The sequence below is a fragment of the Panthera uncia genome, unplaced genomic scaffold, assembly GCF_023721935.1.
Source record: "Panthera uncia isolate 11264 unplaced genomic scaffold, Puncia_PCG_1.0 HiC_scaffold_1402, whole genome shotgun sequence".
NCBI lineage: Eukaryota > Metazoa > Chordata > Mammalia > Carnivora > Felidae > Panthera > Panthera uncia.
Window position 1 is genome coordinate 69,825 of NW_026058033.1, and position 15,116 is coordinate 84,940.

Sequence of the window (15,116 nt, forward strand, 5' to 3'; positions counted from 1 at the left end):
AAAAAGCTGTTCATTTTTGAAGTCTGTATCTTCTGGAGAATCCCTCAGAAGGAACGGATGTATAGTAGTTTGAAGGATGTGATGTATGTCGTTCTAAGTTAGGAAATGTGAATCTACTGAACAACACCTTGAAATTTTACTGCTAAATCAGTTGTTAATACCTTATCAATTCCTTTCTACGTGATACTCAGTGACAAATTTTCTCTGGTGGCATCTTTTCCAGAAGAACAAAACTCCACAGATTTTAAATCATTCAGAAGCTTCTTTGGTGAATGTTTTCAAAATGCAGCTCGTACTTGTTTGTGATAAAGTTGCAAATCTCTTAAAGTATATTCATTCATATCAGCTGGGAAAAGGTTAGAACCTAAGATTTAAACTGAAATTCCCACTTGTAAAAGGTAGTCTGTTATTAACTCCTAAGGAGATAACTTGTGGGTCCAAAAAAGGATTTATCTTACTGCTATCAAGGCTCTTCTGCTATCAAGTATTGCCATACTTAGGGCTGTGGAAGTCTGAGGGTTTTTAAGTGCTTTGATGATTATAGTTTTAGAATCCATTTACTCCCTTGTTTTGTTTTGTTTTGTTTTGAGGTAAGAAAACAGTAAACATGGTATTCAATTTTTTTAGCATTCCACTTGTGGGGTTCTTTGCCCCGTTTTTTGGGTCTCTTAAAACTTTTAATTTAGACCAGGGATATTTTCTTTTATTATTAATATTCAGGTATAATTGATGTACAGCATTATGTAATCATGTGATATTTGCATGTAATCCAAAGTGATCACTGCAGTATGTTTAGTTAACATCTATTACCACACAGTTACATAATTTTTTTTCTTGTGATGAGAACTTTTAAGACCTCTCTTAAGCAATTTTCAGATGCACAATGTAGTATTAACTATACTCACCATGCTGTACGTTACCTCCCCATGACTTAATTATTTTATACTGGAAATGTATACCTTTGACCACCTTTACCTATTTCTCCCACCCTGCCAACCCTCTGCTTCTGGCAAGCATCATCTTTTCTCTTCTCTGTTATGAGCTCAGTTTGTTTAAATTCCACACATAAGTGAGCCTGGTGGCTCAGTCAGTTAACTGTCCAACTCTTGATTACAGCTCAGGTCATGATCTGACAGCGCAGAGCCTGCTTGGGACTCTCTCTCTCCCTGTCTACTCTTTACCTACTCATTCTCTCTATCTCTCTCTCTCTCTCAATAAAAACATTTTAAAAAATATAAGTGAGATCATACAGTATTTGTCTTCCTCTGATTTCACATAGCATAATGCTGTGTCAGTCCATGTTGTCACAAATGACAAGATTTCTTTTTTTTTGACTGCTTAATATTTGTTCTCCTCATTTTTCTTGAAGTTTGTGGATGATAAGGACAGTGGAGAGTATGAGTAAGATATAAAATTTATGGAATTCTTCAGTAATAATACTAGTGAATGTGTGGTCCCGTTACTAGAGAATAAATTGGGATTTCCCCACTCAGGAATACAAAATCTAGTAATTTTTCCCCACCGTTACAGCATAGCTCTTTAGCATTGTAAGCCTCAGTCTGCCCTGAAAATAAACAATAACCAGAACAAACTGATTGCTCATTTGGAGGTATTTAAAAGTGTACTTCATTGTTTGGTCTGTAGCCATGCTTTTTTTTTTTTTTTTTTTTTTTTTTTTTTTTTTTTTTTTTTTTAAGGAACAGGACATCCTGTATTTTTTTTTTTTTTAATGTTTATTTTGAGAGAGTGAGTGAGCAAGCAAAGGAGGTGCAGAGAGAGAGAAAGACAGAGGATCCCCAGCAGCCTCCGTGCTGTCAGCACAGCCTGATGCAGGGCTCGAACTCACAGACCATGAGATCATAACCTGAGCTGAAACAAAGAGTCGGACACTTAACCAACTGAGCCACCCAGGTGCCCTGGTCTATATCCAGGTTTTACCAGGGTTGTGTCAGTGACAGCAAAGGCACACATTGGAAATATCCACAGCAGTGCCTTTTAAAATCCCCACTCCAGTGTTCCATGGTGTTGATGCATCTCAAGTGAACAGTCTTGTTTATGTCAGAAGCTCCCCCCAAAATGGCCACTTGCAGCTCCAAATTGTCATTGGTGAAATGTGTCAGCTGAGAGATAAGTGTACTCGTTGGTGTTACAGAGAAGAAACATAAAGGAAGCAGATGTTTGACCTAGAAGAGATGGCAGTTTTGGATTGAGACAACCCGTTGAGAATTATGATGGTCCATAAGAATAATGCTTGTGTAACTTTTTATTTCAGGGCTTGGCTAAAGGACAGTTGTCATTGATCAGGAACCAGACAAAACCTGATTCTGGGCATATGAAAGTAAGCAGAGCAGTGTTCAGGGAAACAAAGACAAAATTGAAAAAGTATTTATATGGTTTTCCCTTTTTAAAACCTCTTCATTGAAAAAAGTTTTCTTTTCACTGAAATACAAACTTACAAAGGGGCACCTGGGTGACACAGTAGCTAAGTGTCCAACTCTTGATCTCAGCTCAGGTCTCTATCTCAAGGTCATGAGTTCAAGCCCTGCATTAGGCTCCATGCTAGGTGTGAAGCCTACTTAAAACAAAAGAAGAGAAAAAGAAATACAACTTACATACAAAATTCACCCATGAAAGTGTATACTTCAGTGGCTGTTAGTATATTTACAAAGTTGTGCAACAGTCTAAGTTTATAACCTTAGACTGTTTATAACCCCCCCCCCACAGTCTAAGTTTATAACCTTTTATTTTATTTTACTTTATTTTATCATTTTATTTTATTTTTGAGAGAGAGAGAGAGAGAGAGAGCACAAGCAGAAGGGGGGCAGAGAGAGAGAGAGAGAGCACGAGAGAATCTGAAGCAGGCTCCAGGCTCCAAGCTGTCAGCTCAGAACCAGACGCAGGGCTCAAACCCATGAACCATGAGATCATGACCTGAGCTGAAGTCAGATGCTTAATGACTGAGTCACCCAGGCACCCCCCCCCCAAGTTTATAACATATTCATCACCCTAAAAAGAAACCCTGTTAAGCCATATAACTCTTAGCCGTGACTCCCTCCTAGTCTCACCCTAGCCCTAGGCAAATGCAAATACACTTTCTGTAGATTTGCCTATTCTAGATATTTCATGTAAATGGGATCATGCAATATGTGGTCTTTTCTGACTGGCTTCTGTCACTTTCTGTAATATTTTTGGGTTTGTTTTTTTTTTTTTTGTCTTTTTTTATGTTTATTTTTGAAAGTGACTGCATGAGTGAGAGAGGGGACAGAGTATGCTAAACAGGCTCCTTGCTGACAGCAGAGAGCCCGATGTGGGCCTCAAACTCATGAACCATTAGATCATGCATGACCTGAGCCAAAGTCAGACTGAGCCATCCAGGCAGGTGCCCCTATATTTTCAGGGTTCATCTATGTCATACCTCTTAGATTTTTGAAAAGTTTTTTCTAATCAGAGATCTTCTGAACTCAGCCACCAGGGCCAGTTCAGATGGACTAATCGCCATCCTCATTATAATCTCATCCTCTTTTAGACAGGAGTCAGCACACTAGACAGATTATAGGAGCAGGAAGGCTAGCAAACAGTTTGACCAAGAAACAATGACAGATTTGATTAGATAACCAAAATATTCTCAAAAGGTTTTCTGGGAAATGAACCCACCACTGAAGGACTTTAGTGTGAAATATTTGAGCTCAATTCATAATGAACTTACCTCCCAGCCAAGGGCAGGTTGCACCTCAAAAAGGATTTTAGATGTACACTCTGTTAACAAGGTGCCCAGTGCAAGACAGCAAGAACTTCAGTTGAATCTTCACAGGTCCTCCATTTCTGCCAGTGCCCAGTTGCCAGAGACTACCAGAAGCACAACTATAATTAGCAGGTTGAGTTTGTTGCTCAGTTGCAGCATAGGAGATCACATACCTTGGGGTTCTTAGGACTTCTCAGTAAGAGGGTGTTAGAAAGGGCTTAGAGGATTTGGCTTGTGTTAGGTGACTTTAGGAAGGATTTGTGGAAGTGGGGTTTGCTCAGGACTGGTGATATCAGTAAGCAGGGAAAACTGTGATTGTATATATATATTTTTAAGTTTATTCTTTTTTAATAAGAATACCCACCCAACATGAGGCTCTACACCCAACATGAGGTTCGAACTCGTTCATGATCAAGAGTCGTGTGCTCTTTTTACTGAGCCAGCCTGACACCCCTGTGATTGTGTATCTTAACAAATATCTAGGATTGCAGACTAATGTGAACCTAAAGCAGCAGTGACTTTTATTAACTAGAGAGGGGAATGTTTCATTTTTTCGTGATTGCACAATGACCTTGTTTTTGGCTCTGCTGAAACAAAATTATGTGTTTTGTCTCAGACCATTGTGACCTGGTCTGATGTTGGTGTTCTGTGTGATTATGTCCAACATAAAGCACCAGGATCTAGCTGTGAACACCAGGCCCATTCCTAAGTGTCAGTGTCAGGCCAGTTCCTGGATGTTAGGGGCTGCTTTTCTATTTGTCAGTTGAATGGGATAAAATCTGTATAACATTTGGAAGAATGGCTGGCATGTGGTAAATGTTCAGTAGCGGATGGCAACTGTGGTTATTTTTCACCACCAGGAGAGTTTTTGTGTCTTGGGTAGCAGCAAAAAACTGGAATCCGTTTGATGCAACAGAAGCTATCATACAGTACTTACTGGTGGAAGAGAACAGAATCTCTCCATAAGATAACCCCTACCATAGAAAGCTGGATTGTCTCTGTAACAATCTGCTTTACTTTTTCATAGGGTGAGAAGGTTCTTTCTGTTCAGAATTCTTAGCCTTCATTACCACTGCAAGCAGAATCGCTATAGTATAGAAAGAAAACTCCATCTTAAGAATTCAAGAAATAATTCAAGAATTCAAGAAACAGGGACACCTGGGTGGCTCAGTTAAGCATCTCTCTTTTGATTTTGGCTCAGGTCATGATCTCACAGTTGTGAGATCAAGCCTTGCATCAGGCTCCATGCTCAGAGTGGGATTCTCTCTCTCTCTCTCTCTCTCTCTCTCAGCCCCTCCCCCACTCACCATAAATAAATAAATAAATAAATAAATAAATAAATAGAATAATTTTTAAAAACATAATTTATGAAACATCACCATACTTCAAGGAAAGTAATATTGCACGTATATTCTGTTGTTAAATTGATTCAATTAAATTCCAGTTCATATGATTACTTGTGTTATCACTGGCAGAAACTTTAACCTCAGGAAAAAGATTTTTGTCAATAGTTACATAAGTGATACAGCACTATTTATGTGTCAACAGTATAGATAGAATTCTTAAAGTGTGCTTTAACTCTTTATTTAACTTGTGGTAGTTTTAATTTTTATCTTTTAGTGTATTAATAACCATGGGCAAGAGGACAATGTCCTCTGTTTTAAGAGGAAACATCTACTAGATGTATCTTATACTGCATTTTAGTTCTTTTTGACCAGCATTTTAAGCAAACTCTTGACAATGCTAGAATCAGTCCAGAGCAGAGTGGGTTTTATTTCCACCTCACCAAGACTGCACTACCTCCTAGAAGTAGTGTAATCTGATTGTGAGGAGCAAATGTCAGATCAGTCTTCCTGACTTGCCCTAGTCACAACCTCCAGTCTTTTTTTGCAGGTCTTTGCCTGTAACCTTTAATATTGCCAGCACTCTGAATAACTGCAGAATACTACTATAAAGTAGATTTTTCTGTGTGTGTCCATGGTGATCAGGTCCAAATACTGGGAATTTTCCAGTTTTTATCCTAGGACAGATTGAAATGTTAATGTTTAGTTCCCTTTTCTTTAAGGAAAAAGTGAGAATGGGGAAATATTGACAAGTGAACGTTTCTTAAACAGAATCAACAATATCAGGTCTCCTAAGCTGTATTAAAAACAAATCAAAAAGGGATACCTGGGTGGTCGACTTCCACTCAGGTCATGATCTCTGGGTTCATGAGTTTTGAGCCCCACATCAGGCTTGCTGCTGTCAGCGCTGTTGCTTTGTATCCCCTGTCTCCCTCTCTCTCTGCCCCTCCCCCATTTATGCATGCATGCTCTCTCAAAAATAAATCTTAAAAAAAAAAAAAATCAGAAGGATTTGGAATAAGTTGGATAAGTAGGCATAAGGAAAAGCGTAAACGTCTTTGATAGTAAGGGAAAGAGAAAAAGACAAGGCAGGCACTGGGGCGCCTGGGTAGTTCAGTCATTTGAGCCTCTGACTCTTGATTTCAGCTCAGGCCATTATCTCAGGGTTGTGGAATTGAGCCCCATGTCGGGGCTGAGCATGAAACCTGCTTGAGACTCTCTTATCTGCCCCTTTACCACTCACACACCTGTGTGTGTGTGCGCTCTCTCTCTCTCTCTCTCTCAAAAAAAAAAAAAAAAAAAAAAGAAAAGAAAAAGAAAAAGGCATGTGCAGAAATGCTAAACACACCAGTAAGGGTGAGGTTGAGGGGTGAGGAGGAGGTGTGCAGGAAGAATATGGATACAGTTAGGGATGAATGTAAATACACATAGTCCTGTCTCCTTTCAAAAATTTTATCAGTGTATTAGAACATAGTATAATAATTGGTGTTCTTGATGATTGCTATGAGTCATCAAGAAACAAATTATATTAGTATTCTTTTTTTAAGAAGTCAAGGCAAATTGTCACAAATTTTCTAGCACAGATCCCTTACTAAAGTAAGTTTGGATGCCTCAAAAGGGATTAGGTTATATTTTTTTTTTTTTTGGAAAATTTTATTTAAGTGGAAAATGTATTCATTTCCTAGTAATGCCAACTAATTCAAGTGTTCCAAAGGGGAAAATTGAAGTACTGGATTCTAAGTTTTCATCAGAAGGAAATTTCATTCTATTAACAGATGATATTTATTAAATATCCACATGTATATTGTATTATGCAAACTGTTACAATTAGTTCAGTTTAGCTTTCACTAAAATATTGCAAGCAAAAGCATGCTTGCTCTTAAAACTTCAGCAAGCTCAGGTTTTTCATTTGGTGAAACAGCATACAATAAATACATTGACAAATTCAGTCTCTGATTTGAACAGGCTAGGTTGTTTGATCTCCCCTCCCACTAAAAACAGCAATGTGGGTTTTGTTTTTTTTTCTTAAGTTACCTTGAAAGTATTTGAAAGGATAATTAGGGACCTACCAGGTTAAATTTGGGATGGAAGGAGCACAACCCAGAGAGGTAAGTGGATGTCAGAGCACTAAAACTGGTTGTTTCCTAAGACATTTGTCAGAACACAAATTGGCTTTGGTTCATCAACTAAAAGAGCAAGGCAAACAGAAGTTAAGGCCCAGAGCATGTTAAAGTTGTGAAGTCTTAGAGAAGTTTCCCTACACTAAGTAGGGACCCCAAAGGACTTTCCCACTACAACTAAACCTGTTCCCCTTCCTCCAGTCTCCAGGGGACTGACTGTAGAAACAGCTGCCTTGGCAGTGAGCAAACTAGAAGATGGAAAGGAAAAGGGGTAAAAAACGTATCCCTGAGAAGTTGTAGCCAGTGACCAGCCTTCTTGCAGATTTAGATCCAGATTATTCCTTGCACCAGGAGGCCAGGGAATTTTATTGAATTTGTTTAAGTAGTGCCCTCCAGGAACCTAGCAGAAGAAGCAAACAAAGCTTCCCTGGAACAGGGTATATGCATCTTCACCTAAGCAAATCATTCCTCTACAAGTCCTTTTCAAGGGCCGTAACCACTGTGAAAAACAACCAGGGCACACAAGGAAACACGGCAGAAAGATAACCAACAGGAAAACAAAAACAGGCAGCAGAAATAAATTGGCGTAGTTTTCACGCACAGATATAAAATAAATATGCTTACTAGGTTTAATGAAATAAACAAGCTTGAACAATAATTACAGACAACAGTATACTATAAAAAAACTTGTAGCACATTTGAGGGGATAAAATAGAACTTCTAGAAGAGAAAAAAGTAACCAAAATAATTCTGTCAACCTTTTAGCAGCAGATTGGATTTTGCAGAAGAGAGAATTGATGAATCAGAAGATAAATTTAAACAAATCACCTGAATGCTACCCAGAGAGAGACTGTATTGTATTTTAGGGTCCTCCAAAGAAACAGAACCAATAGGTATATAGGTATATAGAAGGAGATATCTTAGGAGGGACTCAGTCACGTATTTATGGTGGCTTAGTCCCACAGTCCACCATCTGCCAGCTAGACCTGGAAAGCCGGTGGTGTTATTCCAATACAAATCTTGAAAGTCTGAGAACTGGAGGGTTGATGGTATAAGTCCCAAGTCCAAAGGCCCATGAACTGGAAGTGCTGGTGTCCAAGAACAGGAGAAAATGGATACCCCAGCTCAAGGAGAGAGAGCAAATTTACTCTTCTAACTTTTTGTTCTATTCTGGCTTAAACAGATTGGATGATACCCCACAGTGGTGGAGTATCTTCTTTACTTAGTCTACCAATTCAAATGCTAGTCTTTCCAGAAATGTTCTTAACAGACACACCCAGGAATAACGGTTTACCAGCTATCTAGGCATCCCTTAGCCCAGTAAAGTTGATAGACAAAATTAACCTTCACAGTGACAATGGTAGAAACTACAGTGGAGAAGAGGATAAGGGTTATGGAAATGCAAACAGAGGTTTGATGACATCCTGAGAAGAGAGAATGAGAATTTTCTAAAATTGATGAAAGACATCAATCCATAGATTCGAGGCCAGCAAATCTCAAATAGGAACAATAAAAATACAAACCTAGACATATTACAGACAAAATTTAGAAAATAATAAGACAAAACAAGACATTATCTTCAGAAGTATGACGTTTTAATAGCATCAGAAACCAGTGAGATAATATCCTCAGTGTGCTAAAAGAAAATAACGGCCGGTCTAGATGTCTACACACAGTAAAAATAGCTCTTGACAATGAAACTGAAATAATAGATATTTTCAAAGAAACAGAAACAGGATTCATCAGCAAAACCTCACAAAAGAAAATTCTTAAGGACAGACTTGAGGCAAACACAAAGTGAACACAGATGGAAGGTCTAATATTAGAAGAAATGAAGAGTGAAGGAAGAAGTGAAGTGAATGGACAAATGTAGGTAAATGCTGCTTGCATAAAAGAGTAACAATAATTTATTGAATCTTATTATTGAATCTCAATAATTCATAAGTTGCAGAATAAGATTGTGTGGAAATTGGATTTAAACTGTCCTAAGATCCTTAATGTTCAAAAGTTTTGTTTAACTGAGACTTTGATAATTATGTGTCTAATTTCTAAAGTAACCAGTAAAAAAGGGGGAAGGATTATGTAATTTCCAAACTAATAGAGAGGGGGGAATAGAATGATTATTAACCATTTATGTTTAGCAAGCTCATTTTAAAATGTATAGAGAAATGCAAAGGGCCAAGAACAGCCAAGTTATTCAGGAAGCAAATGAACAAGATGAGAAGACTTGCTGGTCTACCTGATACCAAGATTTAAAAAGCTCTAGTAACTAAAGATTGGCATTAATATAAGTTGAGACAAACAGATGGGACTAATAGAGAACCTGGAAACAGACCCATGCATGAGAGCACTTAGAGCACTGCAGAGCATGAGAGCATTAGAGCACTGCAGAGCAGAGAAGAAAAGACAGACTTCAATAAATGTGGTTGATTATGAAATCAGCTCCAAGTGGATTAAAGAAAAGATCTAGGGGCACCTGGGTGACTCAGTCCGTTGTGTCCAACTCTTGATTTCAGCTCAGGTTATGATCTTACAGTTTGTGAGATCGAGTCTGTGAGATCTACATGGACAGTGCCGAAACTGCTTTGGATTCTCTTGCTCTCTGCCCCCACCCCCCCACACACACACTCTCACACTTGCTTTCTCTCAAAATAAATAAACTTAAAAAAAAAATTAAAAAGACCTAAATGTCAAAGGCAAAGCAAAAATTTTTCATAAGATAATTTGAAATAAGGAAGAATTTTTATTTTTATTCTTTTAAGGTTTTATTTTTAAGTAATCTCTATACCCAACATGGGACTCAAACTCACAACCCTGAGATGAAGAGTTTCTCACTCCACCAACTGAGCCAGCCAGGGGCCCCAGGACTTTTAAAAATAAGACCAAAAAGCCAGAGCCATAAAGGAAAATACTATTTTTAGGGGCACCTGGGTGGCTCAGTCAGTTAAGTGTCCACCTTTGGCTCAGGTCATGAGCTCATGGTTCACGAGTTCAAGCCACACATCAGGCTCTGTGCTGACAGCTCAGAGCTTGGAGCCTGCTTTGGATTCTGTGTCTCCCTTTCTCTCTGCCCCTCCCCTGCTCATGCTCGCTCTCTCTCAAAAATAAATAAAAACATTAAAAAAATTTTTAATGTTAAAACTCTTGACATACATAGTAATCCTATTTTTAAAAAATAATAAAAATAAAATTTAAATGTTTGGTCATCAGAAGAGTAAAAAGATAAGCCATGGAAGAGGCAAAAATATTTGTAACCTGTATTACTGAAATACGAAGGAAAAAAAAACTCATAGTAAAAAGCAAACAACTGAATAACAAGCCTCAAACAGGCATTTCACCCACTACGGGGTTCAGTATATATATGAAAAAGTGCTCAACCTCATTGGTAGTAAGGGAAATAAAACTCAAACCACAAATGAAATATTGCTACACACCCACCAAATTAGCAAAATTTTAAAAATCTGACAGTACCATGTGTTGATGAGGTATAGAATGACCTAACTCTCATACACTGGAAATAGTGATGTAAATTTAGTACTATTACTTTGGAAAAGAGTTTAGCACTTTCTAATGAAGTCAGATAAACGTAGCCTATGATCTAACAATTTCATTCCTAAGTATAGGTATCCTAGAAAAGGCATGCATGTATGTATTGTGTATTAAGTTACTTGTACAAGAATACCCACAGCAGCATTGTTCATAATAGCCTGGCACTGTCCATCATTAAGAGTGAAATGGATAGATTATGAATGTTACAAACTGTTTAAACTTCATAATACTGAAGGAAAGAGGAGATAAGAATACATATAGTGTAACTCAATTTATATAAAGCTTGCAGGCAGTAACACTAAACTGTATGTTGATGGTGAGGGTTGCCAATTACCCTTAAAGGGCATGATAGTAAATATTTTAGACTTAGCTGCCACATGGCCTCTGTCATAACTGCAGTTATTCCACTCTGCCACTGTGGTGTAAAAGCAGCCCTAGATGGTTCATGGCTGTGTTCCAGCAAGAACCAACCTCTAGTTTATAGGTACATGTGTTGGAGATAAAATTACTTTCAAAAGGAAGAGGGACAAGGAAAAAGGGAATGAAATAATGATAAAAAAAAAAAAAAAGACAGGAGAGTGGTTACCTCTTGGAAGGGTTTGTGATTAGGGAGGGGTAAATGGGGACTTCTAGGATGCTGGCATTGTATTAGTGGAACTTGTGTGGAGGTTGCACAAGGAGGCATTCACTTTATAGCTGTCTTTTTAATTCTACATAAAATTTCTATGTACAATAAGTCCTATGTCACAATAAAGTTTTCAAAAATAAAAATAGTACTGGGGCGCCTGGGTGGTGCAGTCGGCTAAGCGTCCGACTTCAGCCAGGTCACGATCTCGCGGTCCGTGAGTTCGAGCCCCGCGTCGGGCTCTGGGCTGATGGCTCGGAGCCTGGAGCCTGTTTCCGATTCTGTGTCTCCCTCTCTCTCTGCCCCTCCCCCGTTCATGCTCTGTCTCTCTCTCTGTCCCAAAAATAAATTTAAAAAAACGTTGAAAAAAAAAATTAAAAAAAAAATAAAAATAGTACTTCCTTAAATGATTGTTATAAGATTATTTAATTTTATGTGAATTTTTGTTTACATTTGAATTTGTCTGCTTGTTTCTGAAATTTCTATCAAAGAAACACTCCTAAAAGAATTTAAATAGTAATATAAGACTGTTGTCTTACATACAGTTTCTTTTTAAAGATTTCTTTATATTCTTTGTTTTATGGGCTTGGAGATACAGATTGCAGTTAATAGCTTGGCTTATATATACCAAAGTATTGACTGCTATCCCTTTTTTTTTCCTTTTATTCACAGGTTCGGTAGATGAAGGTGTCACTGAAGGGTTACCTACGCTTCAAAACACTTCTAGCACTAATGCTCATGCAGATGATGATGATCGGTTAGTACCAACATAGTCTGTCATTTTCTATAAAGGGGTGTACTTGCGAGGCACCTGGTTGGCTCAGTTGGTTAAGTGTCATACAAGCTGAGGTCATGACCTCACAGTCATGGGATCAAGCTCCAAGTCTGCCTCCATGTTGAGCATGGAACCTGCTTGGGATTCTCTCCCTCCCTCTCCACCTCCCCCACCCCCTTGCACATGCTCTTTCTTGGTCTCTCTCTTTCTCTCTCTCTCAAAAATAAAATAAACTTTAAAAGGGGGGGGGGGGGAATATACTTGCAACTGTAAATTCAAACATTTTAACTTGGAATTACATAAGTAGTTTATTGGGTACCTCATTTTCTCTTTCAGAGTAAAGAGGTAGCATTATTACGTCATAAAGTAGACCACCTATACAAGGTTTATTCGGCATTTTAAAACTGCTCAGGCCCATCATTTTTAAATAGTATCTATATCTAGTATCTATCTAAATAATGATCACTTTTAAGTAGTTTTTTAAATTTTTTTTTACATTTATTTTTTTTGAGAGACAGAGCACAAGTGGGGGAGGGGCAGACAGAGCATCAGACACAGAATCTAAAGCAGGCTCCAGGCTCTTGAGTTGTCAGTACAGAGCCTGACATGGGGCTCAAACCCACAAACCATGAGATCATGACCTGAGCCGAAGTTGGACACCCAACCAACTGAGTCACCCAGGCACCCCAAGTAGTATTTTAAATAGTATCTAAGGGTTGGTGAACTGTGAACTGTGGGCCAATTCCAATTTACCACCTTTATTTGTAAATCAGGTGTTCCAATATAGCCGTGCTCATTTGTTTACGTATTGTCTGGATAGCAGAGTTGAATAGTTGAAACAGAGATCATGTGGTGTGCAAAGTGAAAAATATTTACTGTTTGCCCTACTACAGAAAAAGTTTGCCAAATCCTCGTCTCTTTGCCCATAAATCCCAGGTCATTATCTTAGAGTTGTCCCTCTCTGCTTCGTATCTATCTCCACATAGATATATAAGGGCATTTCAGACTTAACATGGCCAAGACCTCTAACTCCCCTTCTAAACCTCACTTATCCAGTCATACCCATCTCTAAAGAGCATCATCATCAGTTAAATGAACAAAAGGACAACATTGAGAGAGAACTATTAGGAACTGCTTGGTATATGGTATGTTTGGGGAATATGAGAAGAAATGAGGCTGGAAAAGTACACAACCCAGAACATGAGGAGGTTTGTATGCCTTGCAGAGGTGTTCAGACTTTATTCTGAAGGTAACAGCCATTGCAGGATTTTAAAATGGGTGTTGATTTAATCAGAGAGATCACTGTGAAACAGAAGGATGTATTGGAGGGGTTGGGGGCTAAAGAGAGGGAGTTATTAATTCAACCTTGTGTTGATGAGGGCCTAAATTAAAGCAGTAGTAGGAAGGAAAAGATTAAAGAGATTAAGAATTTCTAAGGTAAAACCATTTATGATACATTCTGTGATAATATGTCCTTAGGATGTTGGACATTCTGGACAATTCAACATTGTTTTTCATATTGCTATAAATGGAACTTTTAACAGTTAAACTCTCAAAAAGTCATTTTTTTCTTTTGTTCATTAAAGTTGTGCAGGAATGTTTATTCAACTTAAAAATCAGAATCTTCCTCCCTCCTTTGGTCTTTTTTTAGATTGGAAAATGTTCAGTATCCCTACCAACTCTACATAGCTCCTTCTACCAGCAGTACGGAACGACCAAGTCCAAACGGTCCAGATAGACCTTTTCAGTGTCCAACTTGTGGGGTACGATTCACCCGTATTCAGAACCTAAAACAGCACATGCTCATCCACTCAGGTAATGTCGTCTTCCCTACTGTTGCATAAATGAGTACTTGAAACATTACATTTGGAATCTCAGTTAAAAATAGAAAACAGATGTTTTTGAGTTTAAAAAATATGTCTCTGAGAAATCAGATAAGCCTAAGTCTGTTGGTAAAATGGTACAGTGTCAGAAAGCTATTTGTTTAATACATTTGCCACAGGCATAAGTATTCAGATTAAAACTCGGTGGGGTATATGTGCAGACATAAATGAAAGGCACTGGGTATATTAGGTGTGTGTATATATGTGTGATAGAGAAGCACAGGTACAGATGGTAGAGCAAATGGAATTAAAAGGGTATTTATTGCTGTTCTTTGTACTATTCTTGTAACTACTCTTTATGAATGGAATTATTTCCAAATAAGAAGTGTTTTTAGAAATTTACATTTAATTATTTAAAATTTAATTTTAATTCTGCTATCCTAAATTTCTCTGTGCCCTGACTAATCAGCTTTGCAGCATTTTTTAGGATAAAAGATTTTAAATAAATTACATGTAAAACATTTGAAATTTAAGTTCAGTGATCACAAAAAGGCAACAAAATTCTTGTGGGTACACCTCTGATGAGTATAGGAAATCTTTGCTCCTGTTTTCAGCTGTGTTGTCATCTTGCTTTCCTCTTCTGTAGATAGGTCTAATAGTCCCTGAGCTAATATCAGTTCCCTATGACTTAAATCAACAGATTGTATTTTGAAGGTTTTTAATTTTTTTTTTTTTTGCTAAAACTATGATAATTGAAGAGATAATTAATATACTTCATAATTCACATATTAGTTTCTACATATTTTTTCTATCACTTTACATAATATGCCCATAAATCCAATTCACCAAATGATAGTTCTAGCATTATTATGTTCAGAGATGTTTCTTCTCATTTCTCAGGTAATGAAGAGTAGGTACATTTTCACATCTTTTCAATATAAACTTTACTACTTTAATGAAATGATGTTTTATGGGGATTTGATTCTGTTTAAATATTGTGGTTATGTTTTGAAGTCTGTAAAATAGATGATTTAGAAGAATTTTCAGAAATCAACTTGAGTATAAACTAGTTCACCTCTCCTTCTAATGCCTTTTTTTTTTTTTTTTTAAGCCCTAGTGACTTTTCAAATGTTCTGTAC

General features: G+C 37.6%; 1 protein-coding gene across 1 annotated transcript in view; it reads left to right on the forward strand.

Moving 5' to 3' along the window:
- The window catches only part of LOC125917022 (zinc finger and BTB domain-containing protein 44), a 60,868-nt gene extending 46,522 nt beyond the window's left edge, over positions 1-14,346 (forward strand). Inside the window, exons 3-4 of the mRNA XM_049623275.1 lie at positions 12,052-12,136; positions 13,806-14,346. Coding sequence (XP_049479232.1) covers positions 12,052-12,136; positions 13,806-13,998 — 278 coding nt within the window. The 3' untranslated portion in view covers positions 13,999-14,346. The remainder of the gene's footprint in view (positions 1-12,051; positions 12,137-13,805) is intronic.
- The last annotated feature ends 770 nt before the right edge of the window (positions 14,347-15,116 follow it).